The sequence below is a fragment of the Mobula birostris genome, chromosome 6, assembly GCF_030028105.1.
Source record: "Mobula birostris isolate sMobBir1 chromosome 6, sMobBir1.hap1, whole genome shotgun sequence".
Taxonomy (NCBI): domain Eukaryota; kingdom Metazoa; phylum Chordata; class Chondrichthyes; order Myliobatiformes; family Myliobatidae; genus Mobula; species Mobula birostris.
The window spans coordinates 171,329,883-171,351,758 of NC_092375.1; the positions used below are offsets into that span (position 1 = coordinate 171,329,883).

The 21,876-nt window shown below is 39.0% G+C and overlaps 1 protein-coding gene across 2 annotated transcripts; it reads left to right on the plus strand.

Moving 5' to 3' along the window:
* The first annotated feature begins 1,726 nt into the window (after positions 1-1,726).
* On the plus strand, positions 1,727-13,625 carry klhl23 (kelch-like family member 23). 2 transcript variants are annotated; one of them, XM_072259653.1, is made up of 4 exons: positions 1,727-2,945; positions 3,352-3,504; positions 10,704-10,810; positions 13,126-13,212. In XM_072259653.1, the coding sequence occupies exons 1-3, from the start codon at positions 1,727-1,729 to the stop codon at positions 10,775-10,777; spliced, it is 1,446 nt and encodes a 481-aa protein (XP_072115754.1). In that variant the 3' UTR covers positions 10,778-10,810; positions 13,126-13,212. The 2 variants fall into 2 exon arrangements, with proteins under 2 accessions (XP_072115754.1, XP_072115753.1); XM_072259652.1 differs by lacking the exon at positions 10,704-10,810 and having other exon boundaries at positions 13,126-13,625.
* The last annotated feature ends 8,251 nt before the right edge of the window (positions 13,626-21,876 follow it).

Below are 21,876 nucleotides of genomic sequence, written 5' to 3' on the forward strand. Positions count from 1 at the left end.
ATTGTTTTTAAAAAATCATAATATGTTCTCCCACATAAAATCAAGAAGTCATGGAGTCACACAGCATAGAAACAAGTCTATCAGCCTCAATGGTCCATACTAACCATTACATGATTGCACTAATCATTTACTGATCCCATCTTATTCTCTCCACATTCCCTTGTCTAAATTAGTAAGATCAATATTTTTTTCCTGTGCAGCTTTTTTGTGTACTATATAATCCTATACAGGAGAAACCAACACTGATACCTATTTCCTCATTTTCCTCTTAAATCCTTTTGAGCTATCTTCAGTATTTACCAGTGGCCACTTTCTCAGCCTCATTTTGACAATAGAGCTATTGATCACTCAACTTTAGAAATCACTCAGCTTAATCCCATTTAGTCTGTGCTGAACTGTTATTCTGCCTAATCCTATCGTCCTGCACCTCCCTACCCTCCCCATTCATGTATCCATCCAAACTTTTCTTAAATGGTGGTAGATTAATTGTCTGCAGTAAGTCATCACTTGAGTGTCAGTGAGTTGTGGAATCTCAAGTTGATGGGAATGTGGGGAAATAAAATGGGTTAGGGTTGAATTAGAGTATAAATGGACGCTTAAAGATTGGTATAGACTCATTAGGCCAAAAGGCCTGTTTCCGTGTTGTATGAGTCCATGACCTGAAACAAAACACCACTGGAGGATGGGGTCTTTTCCTAACATTTTGTTTTGTATATAAGCATATTTGCCATACATTTACAATTCCTATGCCTACTGTTTTAACTATTTAATTTTGAAGCAGGTTCACCCTCTCCATGTCAAATTTTAATCATCTTTCCATGTACAGCTTATTTCCTTCATTTATTATACTATGTAGTGGAAGTGTTACCTACACTTACCAACCCAATTCTGGCTATTTTATGAGTTATTTTGCAGTCTGGTGTTAAATGGTTCATTACTGAATGACTTGTAAATGGACCTGAATATTATAGAATCTCCTCAGTTTTTGACAGAGAGAAAATAATTAACTAAATCTGGGTGAGTTCTGAATGTGATCTCTCAGGAGCATAGTGTTGTGGCTGTGGCCTGCAGCCACAGGGCTCCTGGAATGGCTGTGGTGCTGAACTGTCTATGGATTCACTTCTGGGGACTCTGCAGTTCATGCTCTGTGCCTTATTTGTTTCCTTTTTTATTATGTGCATAATTTGTTCTTTTCTGCACATTGGGTGTTTGATGGTCTTTATTGTGTGGGGATTTTTTGTGGATTCTATTGCACTACTTTGTTTTATGGCTGCCCGTCAGAAGATGATTCTCAAGGTTGTATTTGGTATACATATTTTGATAATAAATGTTGACCATCTTTGAAGTTTGTTGACCTCTGACTATCATGTTTAAATATAATTCCAATAACGTTGGCAGTTTTCGTTGAATAAGCCGTGTCCACCCATTCCTGACATACCAAACACCTCCATACTTAAGATTCCTCTTACTACACTTGCTAAAGGCAATTACTCTCATCTTCCCTCAAATGTTCAGCTGGTATATATGCCTTAATCAAGATTGCAGCATGGTCTGCCGTTCAGACTGGTAATTACTAACATATCATTGCTGAGTATTGTCTTTTAATAGCTTTACTGATGATTTTGCACCTCCAAATTAAATATGAACAGATAAACCTGCTCAATAGAACCTACTAAAGCAAATTTTAAGTAAGAATGACAATAATAAATGTAATTATTTTACAGATATGGCTGGAAAAGAACATTATTCCTATGAATTCAAGGATACAAATTACTCCACAGAATTCCTTAATGTGTTTAACGAATTTTATCAAAGTGGATTATTCACCGACATTATTTTGGAATGCTTCTCAGGGCAATTATTTCACTGCCATAAAGTTGCTCTGGCAGCTTGTAGCTCTTACTTCAAAGCAATGTTCACCGCAGATATGCAGGAAAAAGCTACCACGATTATTAAACTTCCAACCATTGATCACAGTATCTTAGACGCTCTGATAAGGTATGTATACACATCAGAAGTACTAATAACAGAAAACAATGTCCAAACTTTGTTAGAGACTGCAGATCTCCTGCAATTTGCATCAGTTAAAAAGGCATGTGAAAACTTTCTGGTCAGACATCTAGATTTTGGCAATTGTATAGGAATACATTCTTTTGCAGAAAGCCATCTTTGTACTGACTTAGAGAAAGAATCTCGAAGAATGTTTCTCTCCAACTTTGAAGAAATTTCAAGACAGGATGAATACTTAGAAACCAGCAAAGACAAACTCCTTTTTATACTGTCCAGAAAAAACCTCAATGTGTGGAAGGTAGATATACTTCTTGAAGCTATTGTCAGGTGGATTGCATATGATACGGAAAATAGAATTGAATATTTGGTGGAATTGTTAAAATATGTCCAAATTGATTTAGATGACCTTTACATCAAAACAGCACTTGAAGTGCATGGCCGGTCTCTTCTCACCATTGATGTTAAGATGCACTCTTTAAAAAGTCATATTCTGGAATCAAATTACTGTATGAGTTTACAGCTTTGCAAGAAGTTAACATGTAATATGTATATAATTGGTGGTTATTACTGGCATCCACTTTCTGAGGTCCACATATGGAACCCGTCAACTGATTTATGGACACAGGGTTCACAGTTGCCTGGTTACAGAACAGAAAGTTATACTGTTTCTGCTTTAGGACCAAACATTTATGTTACAGGTGGTTATAATTCTGATAACCTGGAAGCCCTAGATACCGTGTGGATTTATAATTCAGAAATGGATAATTGGGTGGAAGGGAGCCCAATGTTAAATGCTCGTTATTATCACTGTTCAGTGGTAATGCATGGCTGTATCTATGTGATGGGTGGATACCGAGCTGGTGCTCCAGCGCAAGACGCAGAGTTTTATGATCCTTTGAAAAAGAAATGGATTCCGATCGCAAGCATGCTGAAAGGTATGTAATCAATGTAAGATCAAACAGGTTTTAACCATTAACTGTTTATGATTAAAATTGCAAAAGAATTGACATGATAGCCTCCAAACCAACCTAGTAGTACTGAAATCTGGACTGATTTTGTGCTGTTTGTGTTTTTTTTTCACTATTGAGCTATGTACAGTGTAAACATTAGAACATAATTTACTTCTAAGAATGCTGCTAAGATATTTGAGCAAACAGTAGAAGGAATATTTTAACAGATGTTATTTTGTATTTTGATACTAATCTACTAGTTTAAAGAGACTTAAGTTATCAGAGCATTATTTAAAATTCATCATATATTTAATTAAAAGCAGTTTGAATTACTTTTTCTTCAGTAAGGATTTTATTACTGCACTGTTACTAACAGAAATCTGATGGATAGGGGTTGGAAATGCAACTGCTTGTGTTGTCCAGGAAGTTATCTATGTAACAGGAGGACACTACGGTTACCGAGGAAGTTCAACTTATGATAAAATTCAGAGCTACAAGTCAGATCTCAACGAGTGGACAATAACCACCATCACTCCACACCCAGGTATTTAAAGCAGTTCTAGTAAATTAAAATCACTATTAGAACATTTTCATTATTTTTTTAATTGAACAATAAAAATGACAAGGATTTTGAGATCAACTATGCACAAATGTTTCTGTAGTATACAATGAATGTGAGTGCACTTTAAAGAACTGTGTAATATGAGCTGAATAAGTTGTTACACCAGACACAGCTGTTAGTTGAACATTGATTATTTTCAATAAAAGGTGCTTAATTGGTACTTTTATCCTTGTTATCTAGCTTCATGAAAAGCAACACAAAAGAGCTCTGGATATGAAATTGTTAAGATATATGGTGTATTTCTGTTTAAGAAGAGGGCAGTAACGGAATGAGATGTAATTGAGAACAGGTTATCGAGGTAAAAAAGTAGTGATGGCAGGCAGCAGAGGTGGTATATGTCTGCAAGCTTCATAAATAGTCACCAGTGAAGACCAAGAAGGTATGGTCAAGGGAGGCAGAGGAGTGCTTACAGGACTGCTTTGGACTGGACAAGTTCAAGTTCACAGTATATTTATTATCAAAGTATGAATACTATATAAATTTTTAGATTCATCTTCAAGAATTCAGGGATTCATCTTCAAGTCTGAATGAATATGCCAGAGTTGTCAATGACTTCATCATCACCTATATCAATGACTGTGCGCTTTTAAGAACATACTAGATACACTCAAATCAAAAGCCGTGGATGAACCAGGAGAATCATAGCCTGCTGAGGGCTAGCTGTGGCATTCTTAAGAGTGAGAAAACAATTCCGATTGAGGTTCGACATGGAATTGGATGCATTTCAGCTCTGGTAGGGTTTGCAGGCCATTACTTCCTCCAAGGCAAAACATAACGTCATGAATGGCAGTGATCTTCACTTTCAGATGAGCTCAACACCTCTATGCATGCTTTGAAATGGAGAATAAAACTACATCTATGTGAATCCCTGTGATCTCTGTCTTAGAGGCTGACGTCAGAACATCACTCAAGGTGAACCCTTGCAAGGTGTCAGGCCCTGATGGTGTTCCTGGTAGGGCTCTGAAAATCTGTGCCTGCCAACTGGCGGGAGTGAAGAGAGGACATCTTCATTCTCTCACTACTACAGTTAGAGGTTCCTGCCTGTTTCAAAAGGGTAACAATCATACCAATGCCCAAAAAGAGCAGGGTAAGCTGCCCAGTGACTATTACCCAGTTACACTCACATCTACTGTGATGAAGTGGTTTGGGAGGTTGGTCATGACCAGAATCAAGGACATGGACCAGCTGCAATTTGCCTATCACCACAATATCTTTACAGCAGATGCAATCTCTCTGGCTGTCCACTCAGCCTGGGATCACTTCATAGCAGCTTCTCCAGAGCCGACCAAAGGTGTTATTGTCTTTTTTTTTTAAGTACTTTTTATGATCACAAGACCCTGCTGGACATTAAGAACTTAAAATACTGCAGATCTACCCTGTCAGTGAGTTGCTCACTGGCAGAGAAACTGAAAGAAATGGACTTGATGTGAATCCTGCTGCAACCTGGCTCCGAGGAGTCAGTGTGCGAAGGCGGTGTGCAGTCTAACAGCGAGTGATCATCTTAGTCACTGTTCTTGCAATCACAAGACTCTGGTGGACATTGTTAATGTGGAATGCTGCAAGTCTGATTCACTGATTTATTAACAGGCGGCGGCGGCAAATGGAGGGGGAGCTGCGTGGCCCTTGACAAAGCGAGCACTAGTCCTCAAGCTGTGGTGTCGTTTGTTTACAGCCACCCAGGAGGGAAATGCTGGAGTCGGTGTGCTCCACCAGTGCTGGGGGCAGGGTGGTGCAGCATCCAAGCTTGTGTTGGTGCTGCCCCCCAGTGATCGCTCAGCAGAAGATGAGCTGTATTGTGTTTGATGACAGACTGCTGCAACATTCATGGACTCAAGAGTTTTGGATGGTATTTTTTTGTGTGCAACTGTATTTTACTGATATCTTATGTATGCTTTATATCTTACATATGCTATATGTGCCTTGTGCTGTGTATGACTGTTGCTATTGTGTTTTGTTGGTATTATATATGCTTTCTATCTTACACGTGCTATATGTGCTTTGTGCTGTGTATGACTGTTGGTACTGTGTTTCGCACCTTGGCCCTGGAGTAATGCTGTTTTGTTTGGCTGTGTTCATGGATATTCATGTATGGCTGAATGGCAACTGAACTTGAACTTGATCACCTGGACAATAGTACTACTTATGTCGGGCTGCTCTTTATTGACTACAGCTCAGTATTCAACACCATCATACTCTCAGTTCTAATCAACAAAATCTAATACCTGGGTTTCTGTACCTCTCTTTAAAACTGGATCCTTGACTTCCTCACCAGGAGAGCTCATTCTGTACAGATTGGAAAAAACATCTCCTCCTCACTGACAATCAACACTGGCAACCTTCAACGACCTGTGCTTAGTCCACTGCTCTACTCTCTCTACACCCATGACTGTGTGGCTAGACACAGCTCAAACGGCATCGAAAAAGATGCCGATGACACACCTATTGTTGACAAAATTTCAGATGGTGACGAGGAGGCGTACAAGAGTGAGATAGATCAGCTGGTTGAGTGGTGTGGCAGCAACAACCTTGCACTCAAAGTCAGTAAGACCAAGGGATTGATTATGGACTTCAGGAAGGGGGAGTCGGGGAAAGACACACTACTCATCATCGAAGGATCAGAGGTGGAAAGGGTGAACAGTTTCAAGTTCATGGGTGTCAGCATCTCTGAAGATCTATCCTGGGCCGAACACATTGATGCAATTACAAAGAGGTATGACAGTGACTATATTTCATTAGAAGTTTGAGGAAAATTGGAATGTTGCAATTGGTATGCCTCAAAAAGGTGGCTTTCATCATTAAGGAACCCCATTATTATGTTTTGTAGCATCAAAACATTAAATTAATTAAAAGGAAAAACAAGAGCGGCAAGAATCAGAATCAGGTTTAATATCACTGGCATATATCACGAAATTTGTTGTTATGTGGCAGCAGTACATTGCAATCATAATAATATAAACTATGAATTACAGCAAGCTATATATAATAAAGTCAAATTGAATAAGTAGTGAAATAGAGGAAAAAAAGTAGTTAGGTAGTGTTCATGGGTTCAAAGTTCATTCAGAAGTCTGATGGTGGAAGGGAAGAAGCTATTTCTGAAACATTGAGTGTGTCTTTAGGCTCCTGTACCTCCGCCTCGATGGTAGAAATGAGAAAAGGACATGTGTGTGATGGGGATCCTTAATGATAGATGCTGCCTTTTTAAGGCATCACTCCTTGAAGATGTCCTGGATGCTGGGGGAGGCTAGTGCTGACTGAGTTTACTACTTTCTGCAGTTTATTTCAATCCTGTGCTGTATCCTCGCCCACCATACCAGACGTTGATGCAGCCAGTTACAATGCTCTTCACTGTACATTTATAGAAACTTGCGAGTGTTGTTGGTGACATACTAAATCTCCTCAATCTCCTAATGAAATATATCCGCTATTGTGCCTTCTTTGTAACTGCATTGATATGTTGGGCCCAGGATAGATCCTCAGAGGTACTGACACCCAGGAATTTGAAGCTGCTGACCCTTTTAAGTCTAACTCTGTTCCTTACTTTAAGTGAGGCACATATATATATTACATCGGTGGTGTGCAAGTGGAGCAGGTCAAAAGCTTTAAGTTCCTCAGGGTCAATATCACAAATGACCTGACTTGGTCCAACCAAGCAGAGTTCACTGCCAAGAAGACCCACCAGTGCCTTTACTTCCTGAGAAAACTAAAGCAATTTGGCCTGTCCCCTAAAACCCTCACTAATTTTTATAGATGCACCGTAGAAAGCATTCTTCTAGGGTGCATCACAACCTGGTATGGAAGTTGTCCTGTCCAAGACCAGAAGAAGCTGCAGAAGGTCGTGAACATGGCACAGCACATCACACAAACCAATCTTCCGTCCTTGGACTCACTTTACACCGCACGCTGTCGGAGCAGTGCTGCCAGGATAATCAAGGACAAGACCCACCCAGCCAACACAGTTTTCGTCCCTCTTCCCTCTGGGAGAAGGCTCAGGAGCTTGAAGACTTGTACGGCCAGATTTGGGAACAGCTTCTTTCCAACTGTGATAAGACTGCTGAACGGATCCTGACCCGGATCTGGGCCGTACCCTCCAAATATCCGGAACTGCCACTCCGTTTTTTTGCACTACCTTACTTTCCATTTTTCTATTTTCTATTTATGATTTATAATTTAAATTTTTAATATTTACTCATTTTTACTATTTTTAATATTTTTCTTATTTAATATTTGTAATCCAGGGAGTGGGAAGCGCAGAATCAAATATCGCTGTGATGATTGTACATTCTAGTACCAATTGTTTGGCAACAATAAAGTATAAAGTATGTATAACATGGTAGCGTGATGACATATGCAAGTCACGTATTTATACATATAACTCGTAATAAGTTATTTAAATGAACAAGAATACTTAATCAATATATATATATATAGACACACACATTACTCAAATATTAGTGAAATATTAAATGCACAACACTACACCCTGCTTGGCTATCAACTCAACTCATTATAGAATACATCTCAACTATATACATAATATACAACTACTATACAGACATCACAGCACAGTAAATTTTAATTTGTCCTATTCAGGCCTAAAGATTTAATCACTCTGGAGGATTTCTTACTCTTGTGGGATAATATCTTTCCCGACAAGGAGGATCACTCTGCTTGGCAGGTGAGACATATGGATGTGAAACAATCTCAGGTTTGGATCTCCTCTGGGGTGGTTGTAGGAGTGGACTCTGAGACTGCAGGAAGTAGTTCTGATAGCTCTGGAAACCTTTCTTCTCCTTTTCATGGCTTTTGCTTCTCTCCTTGTCTCAGCCTTTTCTCTCTTTTTATCCCATGTTTTCTTTCCCACGTTCCTTCTTCCACACTTAAGTTCTTTCTCTCTTCTTTTCAACTTCTTATCTTTCTTTTTCTTGCCTTCCTTCTTTCTAGGATATGCATCTTGATCTTGGGTAGGTGCATATAGTTCACTAGAGTGAACTATTAATCCTTCTATTGCTCCTATGATCTGATCTCTCCTGTTGGTTTCTTCATCCACAACATCATCTGACAACCCCTCTTTTTATATCTCCATTAACTCCTTTCTTTTTGGCCTTCCACTCATCCAGCTTGGTTTTGGTCTTTGCATCTACTTTTACATGCAGTTTTTTTGTCTCCCACTTGAAGCTCTTGCAATAACCTTAATACACACATTGTAGATTCTGGTTCTTTATACTCGTAAAAGCCAAATGTTTGCAACTTTCCTAAAGCTCCTTGAACTTCTTCCAGCTTAAAACCAAGCCACATTTTGCAAGTAACTGCCTGATTAATATATCAGAAGCTTCCTCAGATATGCTGCCTACAAATACTGTTGTAGTCGGACCACTACTTTCATCACTTTCACAATTCCTCTGAGCAACATAGTGCTTCCTTGGTCCAATATGCTTTTCAACCAGAGGCACAGAGCTTGGCACCAACACCTGTTTGCCGTCTGTTGGGAGATGATTCATGGTGTACAGTGTGGAGACAGTTTTGGCATCATCCAGTACCTTTCTGTAGCATTTTTTGTAAATTTCCTTTTAAAATCTGCATTAGTCTGGAGTATGTGAGCTCCTACCACAATTTTTAGCCAGTTTCTGTTTAGGCGTTGCAATTTTGTTCACACTCACTTTCATTCCTGACTGCAACTCAATTGCGTTTCTGTCTGCTGATTCCATTGACAGAGCTATTTCAACTACTCCTTTAAACGTAAATTGTGCTTCAGCTAGAAGCCACAGTTGAATGCTTTCTTGTCAGATCCTACAAACTAAATGGTCTCTCAGTACAACATTAAGCCCATTACCAAACTGACAATGCTCAAATAATCTCTTGAATTCAACCACATACGTTGAAATGGACTCCTCTTCCTTTTGATTCTGCTTATGAAACCTAAAGCATTCCACAACCAACAATGGTTTTGGTTCTACATGTTCCTGCATTACTTTCACAATATCAGCAAAGCTCATTTCACAAACGAGGAAATCTGCAGATGCTGAAAATTCAAGCAACACACACAAAATGCTGGAGGAACACAGCAGGCCAGACAGCATCCATAGGAAGAAGCACAGTCGCCGTTTCAGGCCGAGACTCTTCATCAGGAGTAACTGAAAGAAGAGATGGTAAGAGATTTGAGAGGGGGAGAGGGAGATCCGAAATGATAGGAGAAGACAGGAGGGGGAGGGGTGAAGCTAAGAGCTGGAAAGTTGATTGGCAAAAGGGATACAGAGTTGCAACACTTTCAATTAAGACACAACACCTTATATTCCATCTGGGTAGCCTCCAACCTGATGGCATGAACATCGATTTCTCTAACTTCTGTTAATGCCGCTCCTCCCCTTCTTACCCCATCCCTTATTTATTTTTATTCCCCCCTTTTTTTTCTTCTCTCTGTGTCCCTCTCACAATTACCCTTTGCCTGCTCTCCATCTTCCTCTGGGCTCCCCCTTTCTTTTTCCCTAGGCCTCCTGTCCCATGATCCTTCCTCTTCTCCAACTCTGTATCCCTTTTGCCAATCAACTTTCCAGCTCTTAGCTTCTTCCCTCCCCCTCCTGTCTTCTCCTATCATTTCGGATCTTCCCTCTCCCTCTCCCACTTTTAAATCTCTTACTATCTCTACTTTCAGTTAGTCCTGACGAAGGGTCTCTGCCCGAAATGTCGACTGTACTTCTTCCTATGGATGCTGCCTGGCCTGCTGCGTTCCACCAGCATTTTGTGTGTGAAAGCTCATTTCAGTTGGTTTGGTTGGAGCAGATAAACTTTGAAGCAATTGTATGCCTTTAAACCCAATGCACTCAGCAAAATTGGTACTCGTTTCTCACTGGCTGTTTTATTTGATTCAAAGTAACGTTCAATTAGTTTAGTGTAAATGAGCTAGTTACCTGTTGAACAATTGAACATGTCAATGTAGTCACCATTTCTGCTCTTTTTAATTTATGTTTATTATTACCCAGTACTCACTATTTATGAATCTGTGAATTCTTCTGTTTTCTGCCTTTTTTAAACTCAACTATCTCTGCATGTGTTGCACTGTTTTTCACTTGCTGTTCCTTTCTGTGCTTTTTCATTTGCTCAAATGTCTCACTGTGCTTCAATAGGTTGGCAGCTGTCCCAGCTTCACTTTAAAAATACCTCGTCATCACTGTTATGCTTTGTAGCTTTGAACCATTAAACTAATTCAAAGGAAAAGAACAGAACCAGTAATGTGAGTTTTGTTTTTTCTCTCTACTTTTAGTAATGGCATATAACCCGTAATGAATTATTTCAATGAACAAGAATGCTTAATCAATCAATATATTATATTCAATATTATTCAAATATTAAATACGCAACACTAATCACCCAGAACATTCCCTCTTCTCATTGCTACCATCAAGGAGGAAGTACAGGAGCCTAAAGTCACACACTCCGTGTTTCAGGAACAGCTTCTTCCCCTCCACCATCAGATTTCGGAATGAACATTGAACCCATGAACACTTCCTCAGTACTTTCCCTCTCTCATTTTGCACTATTTATTTAATATATTTTTATATCTAGTTAATTTAATTTATAATTTTATTACTATGTATTGCAATGAACTTGCAAAACTGTTTTATACCTCCATACTAGTACTTATTCTGCAAGCTGCTGTGAATATGGTTCAAACAATTTTCCCTGAGCTACAACTTTGGTCCAGGCAAAAAGGGACCAGTGGAAATTATTGGGAAAAATGTGGTCAGATTAAAGATATAGGCATTAATTTGCAATTCTCAACTCTATTTTGTTCAGGTGCTATTGGATGTTTAGTTTTTGGGTTGGTAAATGAGAGAATTCAGGTAGATTGCTTGACACACTGGACCAAACATTCAAAGGAATAAGCACTAGTATGGAGATGTAATAGTAATAGAAAATTGCTCTGCAATTAGTATCAGAACTGACATAGACATTGATTTTTTTCATTGCAATGTAATGCAGATGTTACATGTGTGTTTGGTGGGAAAGCAATGGGTCACATTGATGCCAAAAGTGGGAAGGCTGTAAATTGTGTAAGGATAAACCATGCAACAGACTTTGCTCCTTGGAATTCCTTTGCAAGATGACGCGGGGCAAAACTGCCTCAGAAAAGGGCATAGTAGTGCAGGTTCCTTTAAAAAAAAGTATATGCTGATGAGAAAGCAGTCCCCATTTGTTTCAGATGGAAGGGGGACAATATAGAACTGACAAACTGGGATACCATCTACACATTAGCTTGATGATGGATTTATTTGGAATGTAGTTTGTACATGCCCCATCCTTCCTGCTCCCCCGCCTTCTCACCTGACCCTGGCACTTCCCCACATAAACATAGGAGGGGTAACAACTGTCCCTATATGCCCTCCCACACCACCATTCAGAGCCCTAAAAAAGCCCTTCCAGGTGAGGAAGATGTTCACATGCAAATCCTCCAGTCTTATCTACCCCTTCCATACACCTTTTTTTATATTGCTATATTCCCTCTTCCAGTCCAAATGAGAGGTTTCAATTTGAAATGTCGACTGTTCATTTCCTTCCATAGATGCTACCTGACCCACAGAGTACCTCCAGCTTCTTGAGTATTGCCCCTGTTCCTGTGATGACTACATAAGGATTATGTCTACAGAATTTCTCTGTTTACTGAATGGCTTGAATCAAATAGATGGAGCTGGGTGCTTTGAGAGGGTAACGTGTTGCATTTTAGAAGCCATTCTAGAGTTCCAGAGGTCCCATGAGCAATGTTTCAATGAGCATAGATTTACTAAGCTCAAAATAGTGAGTACAAATTGCAGCAAGAGGCTGAAAATTCTAATGTCTGGAGTAGAAGCATTAGAAATAATCCAGAGAGGTGAGGCCACAGGCAATGATGTTAGTACTTCAATAGGAACAATAGGAATGGGAAAATGTTTAGTTTCACAGGAAGTCGAGGCTCAAAAGCATTCATGAAGAATTGAAGAAAATGATATGGTTAGATTTATGGTATGTAGAGTACTCTGGAGTGGGGGACGAGTTCAGGAATAAGTAACTATGATTGCACTCTTACTTAAGAAATATCTGTAATGTGTTACAGATGCATTCCCCACTTTTCTACATTTTGCCCATGTGCATTGAAATTGATTCTACTACCTGCACAGAGAACTTCATTTTTTGACAGCAGTGTTCTTGTGATGTGTCCTTTGTCCACTGTTTTAAAAGTAGTGCTGAGTAAAATACTATACTCAAATTACAGTAGGAAGTAATTTTGCAAGGTTTTAGTGCAGTGTTATGAGAAGGTACAACCAGTTACAACTAGCATAATGTTAATTATAGACTCTTACCAACTACTTCTGAAATACCTTAAATTTCTCTTCATGAAGCTTACAGTAGAGAAAACAAAATTAAAATGGATATGTTGGAATTGCTATTTTTTTAATCTAGTAACAGCAGATTTTAGGAACTGTGAGTCAGGAAAAAAGTTGAAACAGTGAATGTATGCAGTTCTTATTATAAGAATGTTTATAATTTAGTTGTTCTATTTTTCTCTTCTAGAGTATGGGCTGTGCTCCATGGGTTTATATAACAAGATCTACCTTGTTGGTGGACAGGCAACTATCACTGATTGTTACGACATAGAAAAGAATGAATGGAAACAGATAACCCAAATGAATGAAAGTCGAATGGAATGTGGTGCATTGGTGATGAATGGCTGCATTTATGTTACAGGTGGATACTCGTATTCTAAGGGAAGTTATCTGCAGACTATTGAAAAATATGATCCCGAGAAAGATACTTGGGAAATAATAGGGAACTTGCCTGGTCCCATGCGTTCACATGGCTGTGTAAGTGTATATGATATACAAGCCTAAATAATGTTCTATTTATAATCTAAAATGATGTGAGCAAATAGATGATGTCGAGAATGTTACTAGTAGGCGGATAATGATAAATCACAAACTTGAAAATGGAATTGGAATAAGAGAAATTGTGATAGAATAAGAATCCGGAGTTGATTAAAACAAATGTGTCTTTTTGGATGGCAGCACATGTTTGAAGGGCCATATGGCCTACAGTAGCTTTTAAAGAAAGTTATGATGTCAAATAATGTTTAATTTCACTATTAAAGTGAACAAAGGAAATCAAATCAGATGACTCTCTGTTTTAGTTCTCTTAATGTGGCGTGGTGTTCACAGGTAATTAGGATTACTGTGCTTGTAGTTTCCCAAAAATTTTGCTCTTTGAACTCTGCCTTCTACTTGGGTACAAGATTGTGGAATACCCTCCCCAGAACACATTTCATAAATGAAGAAAGTCTGAGAACTTCTAAGTGAAAAGAATGCTGGTACAACAAATACAGCTCAAGTTCTTTAAATCTGCAATTTCCTGGTGCACATCATGATTACATCATTAAATTAAATGTACTTTAATACTTGCCAATATCAGAAGCATGGTATATTGCAGGAAACATAATCCTCTAATGGTGTATTAACAGTCCATGATTCTGCCATACAAATGGTTACTTCCTGCTCTGGTAGGATCATGGATTTTTATCAAATCTATAGAGTGTGCTAGTAACAACAGAAACTCTACTGAGAGTGGCTGTAAGTTGATGGATAAATCCAAAGCAGCATTTGTTTCTCTTTCTATTGTATTCACTTTTTAATTTTAAACAAAAAATTAAATTAGTAACAAACTTTTGTCAGAATTACAAAAATCTTCTAAAATAAGCATTCAAAGAAAACATTTTATTATATTTTATGGCATTTCAGTATTAAAAGATTTACTTTCAATGTTATGTTTATAAAGAATCCAACAGCACTTATATTTGAATGCTGCTATTAAAATATACTTCCAACCACTTGGAGTCATAGAGTACTACAGTACAGAAACAGGCCCTTCGGCCTACTTAAGACTATACCAGCCTGGTTTTCTGCCTAGTTCCATCTACCTGCACCCTGACGATAGCCCTCCATACCTCTCTCATCTATTTACCTTATCCAAACTTCCCTTAAATATTATAATTGAACCCACATCTACCATTTCTGCAGCAGCTCATTCCACGCTCGCACCAACCTCTGAGTGAAGAAATTGCCCCTCAGATTCCCCCTAAATATTTTACCTTTCACCCTACACCTATGACCTCTATTTCTAGTCTCACCCAATCTGAGAGGAAAAAGCATTGACCTTATCTACACCCTTCAAAATTTGGGATACCCCTTTAAGATCTCTCCTCATTCTCCTGCACTTAAGGGTATAGAGTCTTCACCTATTCAACCCATCCCTGTGACTCAGGCCCGCAAGTCCCGGAAACATTCATGAATTTTCTCTGTACCCTTTCAAGCTTATTGATGTATTTCCTGTAGGGAGGCGATCAGAAATGCACACATCACTCTAAATTTGGCCTCACTGATGTCTCATACAACTTCAACATAACATCTCAACTCCTGCACTCAATGCCTTGATTGGTCAAGGCCAATGTTCCACAAGCTCTCTTTCTGACGCAAATTACCTGAGATGCTACTTTCAAGGAAATATGGATCTGTATTCACAGGTCTCTTTGTTCTACCAGATACCTCAGTGTCCTACCATTCATTGTGTATGGCTTAACCTGGTTTATCCTCCCAATGTGCAACACCTCACAGATGTCTGCATTAAATTCCATCTGCCATTTTTCAGCCCTTATTCCCAGCTGTTCCAGACTATGCTACAGCTTTGACAGCCTTCCTCACTGTCCACTATGCCCTCAAACATGGAGTCACCTACGAATATGCTGATCCAGTTTACCACATTATCATCTAAATCATGAATACCTTAACACAGAAGATAAGCAACAACAGACCCAGCACCAAACCCTGCAACACATCAGTAGTCACAGGCCTCCGGTCAGAAAGACAACTGTCTACTACTACTCTGGCTTTCCTTGATAAGCCAACATAGGATCCATTTGACTAGTTCATTCTGAATGCCAAGCAACTTAATCTTCTAGTCCAGCCTCCCATGTGGGACTTTGTTAAAGATCTTGCTAAAGTCCATGTAGACGTCCCCCACCTTCCCTTCATCAACCTTTTAGGTAACCTTGTAAAACTCTCTAAGATAGGTTGGACATGACCTGCCATACACAAAGCCCAGTTGACTATTCCTAGTCAGCCCTGTCTAACCAAATAATTACATATCCTGTCACTCAGAATACCCTTCAGTCATTTACCCAAGATTGACATCAGGCTCATTGGCCTATAATTTCATGGTTTATTGTTAGAACTTTTCCTAAACAACAGAACATTAGCTATCCTCTTGTTCTGTGGCTCAGAACTTTCTGCATCAGTCCTGAGATTTAAATGGAGATCTGCATGGAAATTGTATTGTGTGTATATGAAGTTACATAATTTTTCAACCTACACTTTTGGAGTATTGCTAGTGGAACATGCTGTAAGGTTTCACTGCTAATGTAATGGCCTCTCTGTAATGTTCCACTGCTGAGGTAGTGGTTTCTCTGTAGCAGCAACGTTTGAGTTATGACTAGAGATAACAAAGCATGTTAGCCAATGAGCGATTAAGCCGCTAGCTGAACTGAGAGTTACGCTGGGAAAATTAGACCATGTTGTCCTAAAGGCAAATATCATTGGTCATTTCCAGGATAATTACATCTGTTCAATATGACAGTAAATTGAAATCCCACAAAGATTAGCCCACAATTGGGTTTAACCTCTCTACCCATTCTATCGAACAATACCCAAATGCTTAATCTCCTTTCTGAGGTGTTGATCTCATTCCTGACCTGTTTCCATACGCTGCTTGGCTTACATCACCAATACCCTGAAACACAGACATTCCAAAGCCCAAGGTGGAGGTCCTGACTCCACCACTTGACCACTTAACTGTTCTTCATTCTCCCACCTTCCAGGCCACTTAACTGCATTTACTGACTCTTCCCCAACCTCCTCAACCATTAATTTGATCACCACCATCTCAAGATGAGGTTGCCATCAGCATCAATTCCAGACATTTCTACTCCAATCTTGCCTGACCACAAACCCTTGCCTCTAGCAACTTGCCTAATCACTGACCTGATGCTCACAAAAATGTACAATGTCCTTCCAGTGATACCTCAGGTCCACTGAAGTTTGGAGCAGTGGGCCCATATGTCATTGGCAGGCTGCTGAAACAAAACATTTTGTACACTCACTTAGAACACACTAGAATTGCTAGGCCAATTCTTACGTGCAGATTAAAGATAATCTCTGATTTAGTAGGACATACACTTTGCTAGCAATTGAAAAATACCTCACCGACTTTGGTTTCATTGACATGCACAGAGGCTGCTAAGCAATGCTTGAAATGGTCACTGAGGCACAGAGGCTTTTAAAGCAGTAAGGCTGAAAAGGCAACGTGAGTAAAAAAAAACAATCTGCAAGAGTTTTGTAGTTCCCCAAAAATCTGATGTCCGTTATCTTATTTAAGCCAAACTGCTGGAGCAGCCAAATACGACATGGGTTTTATTTTGCAGTATATGAAGATAAAATATATGAATTTAAATGAATCTGATCAAGAAAGTTGTTCAACTAGTTGTATTTTAGTTTCTGAATGATGTCCAGATTATTGACTCTAATGAAATAGATCTATTGCTGCTCGACTCGTTTCATGAACCTAAGGAGGCTACGAGGGGTGATTGATAAGTTCGTGGCCTAAGGTAGAAAACCTAGCACATTTATTTTTCAACATAGCTCCCTCCCACATTTACACAGTTAGTCCAGCGGTCATGGAGCATATGGATCTTGGACCTCCAGAAAGTGTCCACAGCAGGGGTGATTGATAAGTTCGTGGCCTAAGGTAGAAGGTGCTGAGTTATACAGCTCTCATTACATGCACATGCAGTTCAACTCTTTGAGTGATTATGCAGAAAGTTTGAAGTTAATAACTCATCAGGGGTGATTGATAAGTTTGTGGCCTAAGGTAGAAGGAGATGGGTTATTAACTTCAAACTTTCTGCATAATCACTCAAAGAGTTGACCTGCATGTGCATGTAACGAGAGTTGTATAACTCATCTTTTTCTACCTTAGGCCGTGAACTTATCAATCACCCCTGCTGTGGACACTTTCTGGAGGTCCAAGATCCGTATGCTCCACGACCACTGGACTAAGTGTTGTGACAAGAATACACATAGATGTTAGCTGTCCTGTGTGATCAGCAGTTGGTCTACCACCTGTCTTCGGGAGAGAGAGAGATAAGGAAGACAATGGAGCAGCATTTGGAGATATGTAATGAAGGGACGGGAGAGAGAGCTGTCTAGAGCGGCTCCCCCTTTGAACCCTGAACTGTTTGAAGTGATGGACAGGCGATACCCCAGCAGGGGGATAAAAAGGGACAGGTTCGCTAAGGCAACACACACGACACCACGAGGTAACAAGACCCTGGAAGCGGTGCCCCCCCCCCCCGCAAGTCGGCGGGAGTCATTTGGAAGGCTGGTTGCGGAACCAAGCCTTAGATGCACAGGGTGGAAAGGTACGATCAGCGGGAACCCGGTGTGTGTCCGCCCTTGCTTGGGTGCCAGGTTCACTGCAGAGGATCGACCGCATCTGGAGGAGGGGTCACAGTCGGTGACCTCAGGTGATATCACAAAGGACTCGCCCGAAAGCTGCTTGTGAGCAATATCGCAGGTCTGTGTGTGGAAGCCGTTTTGAATGATCATTCGTTCTTGTTCTCTCTCTCCTTCCCCCCACATTGTCCATTGCCATGGCAACGATTACTGCGAACTGAACTAAATTGAACTGGACTTTGTGTCACTTTGAAATTGGTCATTTACCCCTAGACAACGATAGAGCTTGATTGATCCTGTTATCTTAATTCTGTGCACATGTGTGTTTATCATTGCTGAACTGTTGCATTTATTATCCTTTCGATTACTGTGTTGCTTGTTTCTTTAATAAAACTTTCTTAGTTCTAGTAATCCAGACTCCAACTGAATGATCCATTTCTGCTGGTTTGGCAACCCAGTTACGGGGTACGTAACAGTGTGTAAATGTAGGAGGGGACTATGTTGAAAAATAAATGTGCTAGGTTTTCTAAAACTGACTCCTTCTGCCTTAGGCCACAAATTTATCAATCACTCCTCGTACATTAAAAAATAAGTTAATACCAGCCATTTATTTTATGAGCACCTTATAAGGTTTACATTCAAGCACTCTATTTTTATTTGGAATCTCCTGTGGCATCAGAGGTTTGAGGTGTGGCAAATCATATGCTTATTCACCAGAAAACACTGGGCAACAGAGTATTGAATATCAATGGGACTGAACTACCCTGACTTTCAGCATTTCTATCCCCAGTACACTTGGATAATTTTCCTGCAGCCTACTGTCAACCAAAGTGATATTCTAAAGCTTACCAACACTCATCCCTACATTCCCGTCCCAATCCTTCTTCTTTTCCTTTATTCACTTGATTCTACACTTCTATGATCTTTCCTAATTCACTCTTTTTTCTTCCAGAGCCTTCTGATTCCTTTCCTATACTTCACTCTTCAACTGCCATTTATCTCTTCCATTTCCTCCAATTCTTTTTCTTTAACCCCCCCCCTTCTTTTCCCTACTTTCTCCAATCTATTCTGCTTTCTCTACATGACAGTATTTCTATTTTCCTTTATGGTATATTGCTGTTTGATTGTTCAGTACATGATGTAAAAAAAAGTAATTTTATTGACCTATTTTGAAGACTAGTGCGAGAACTTCTGGAGGCAGAAAGTACATCATTATTCTCACACTGGATCAGTAAAAACAGAAAAAGTATGGACGTGTTCAGCAGATTGGGTAACATTTGAGGAGAAACAAACAGAGTTAACTGTTGATGACCAGGGGTGTAATTGAAGATCATTGATCTGAAATGTTAACTATTTCCCAACCCACAGATACCTGACCTGCTGGGTATCGCTAACTTTTTCTTTTGTTTTATTTCAATATTTGCACCATTTTACTTTTCTATCACACTTTGCCTATTGTGTCACATTTTGTGTAGTGAAAACAATCTGAATTTTGAAAACTAAAGTAACTACCAATAAGACAGTTTAAAAAGTTCCATCAGTGAATCATCCACTTCAAAGTCATGTTTACTAGTTCACTAATAAGAGCAAGCTGTAAGTATTAGCCCCGGTGTGATTACTTGATCTAACGTCTAGGGCATTAGGCTTTGAGAACTGTATGGTATCTTGTTTATATTTTTGGCATGCATAAAGCAATAACCCAACAAAAGGTTGAACAAACTTTCCTCCATCCTAGCCAGTGAAATAGTTTCATTGCAACCTTGGATGTATGCCTCATATTGTGGTATGCACATTCTATTTTAGTACAACACTGCTGCAATTTGATTCACAGGTCTCCACTGACGTTTATATTCATAAAGTCTTATTCATGTCACCCTGTCAATGTATTCTTCCATTCTCTTGCCCTTCAATAATAAATCTAGCTTTCACATAAATAAATTTAACTTATTTGACTCAATTACACCTGATGATTAATTAGTTTCAGGCTCCCCTGAACTTCCTCTTGGATTTATTAATATCTCATATTGTGGCTGCTTCCTTTGAATAGAATTCTATTTGCATAGAATCACTTTCCATTATGTACCCTATTAACTCCACTTTTAATTTAAAGTTCTTTTTAAATTACTGGGCAGCTTTTTTTTTGAGTATTATAACATTCTTTTATTTTCTATTTTCCATTCCTAGTTTTCCTCTGCCGTCCAAAATTATCAAACTGCTCTAATTTGTGCAAATTTAATTCCATGCAGATTGCATGCCTCAGAACTACTTTTATTCAAATCTACACTCTCATCAATATGCTTCAGAGGTGAACCTATTTGTTATGAATATCAATCTATTTTGTCATAGAAGGTAGGTGTTTGGCTTGAAAATCATTAGAATTTCTGAAAATATGTAGGATTCAAGGTTCAAGTACATTTATTATCAAATATGTATAAATTATACAACCTTAAGATTTGCTTGCTCACAGGTTGCCACAAACCAAGAAACCTGAAGGAACTCAATTTAAAAAAAGAATAATAATAAAATACAAACAAGAGAAAATTTGCAGATGTTGGAAATCTGAACAACACACACAAAATGCAAAAAAGGGTTTTGGCCCAAAACCTTGACGTACTTTTTTCCATAGATGCTGCCTGGCCTGCTGAATTCCTCCAGCATTTTGTGTGTGTTGCATAATACAAGACCAACACTTGATGTGCAAGAGAAAGAAAAAAAAATACAGATCATGCACACAATTGAAGCGAGCAACAACATTCCGAACCAAAATTGAGTCCTCAGATCAGGAAAAAAATCATACTTTCATGCTACAGAACATCAAAAATGGCTCTCAACATTTTCACATACTTTACAAATTATTGAAGCAGCTTCACTGATTTCTGTTGAGATTTGTGATACATTATTCTGGCGTGCACACAAATGGATGGATGACGAGAGCTTTCTTTATCCTTGATGAATTGAAACTAAACAATACTGAGTAAAAATTAACAAGCAAAAATTACTGATCAGAATGTGTGTTTGTGTGTGTATGCTCACGATGATAACTACGGATTGGCAATGAGCAATGTGTTTAAAAGTACCTGAAAGAATTGGATTGGTTTTAACAACTGTACTATTGGGAATTCTGATAGGATTTTCTTACCTTGAAGAAATGCATTAGCTAAGGTATGACACTTGCATGGTGTACGCAAAATTACTTTTTTTCTTTCTCCTGGGGGATAATGTTAAAATCAAGAGGGTTATATAATTTTTATTAAAACAAGCACACATCTCTCAGGATACCTAATTGTGTGCTCCATTTTGAAAACCACATTGCAATCTTCAAAATGTAAGCATTAAGCATGTTATTTCTAAAAGTTGGTAAATCCAATTCCTAAATATCTGAAAAGGCTAAGACTTTAGAAAGTATAAAAAGTCCAAAGGGATAGAGTGAACAGAAAAGCTAGTAGAATTATAGAAATGTGGCAAATTGAAAGAAAACCCTGCAATAAGTATAGACCTATTGAGAATTGTGGGTGAAGCAAACAAATGAATAATAAAACTAGATCGGTTATAAAGATAAAAGTGAAAAATTCCTAATGAAGTATTGCAGCTGGTGTGCATTTTTTTGTGATTACATCAATGTCATCAAAATTCAAAGTAAATTTATGTCACCATATACTACCCTGAGATTTATTTCCTTGTGAGCATTCACAGTCATCATCATCATCATCATCAGGTGCCATGCCCAGTTTGAGCTTTGACTGCCATGGCCCACACACTCCTGTTCCGG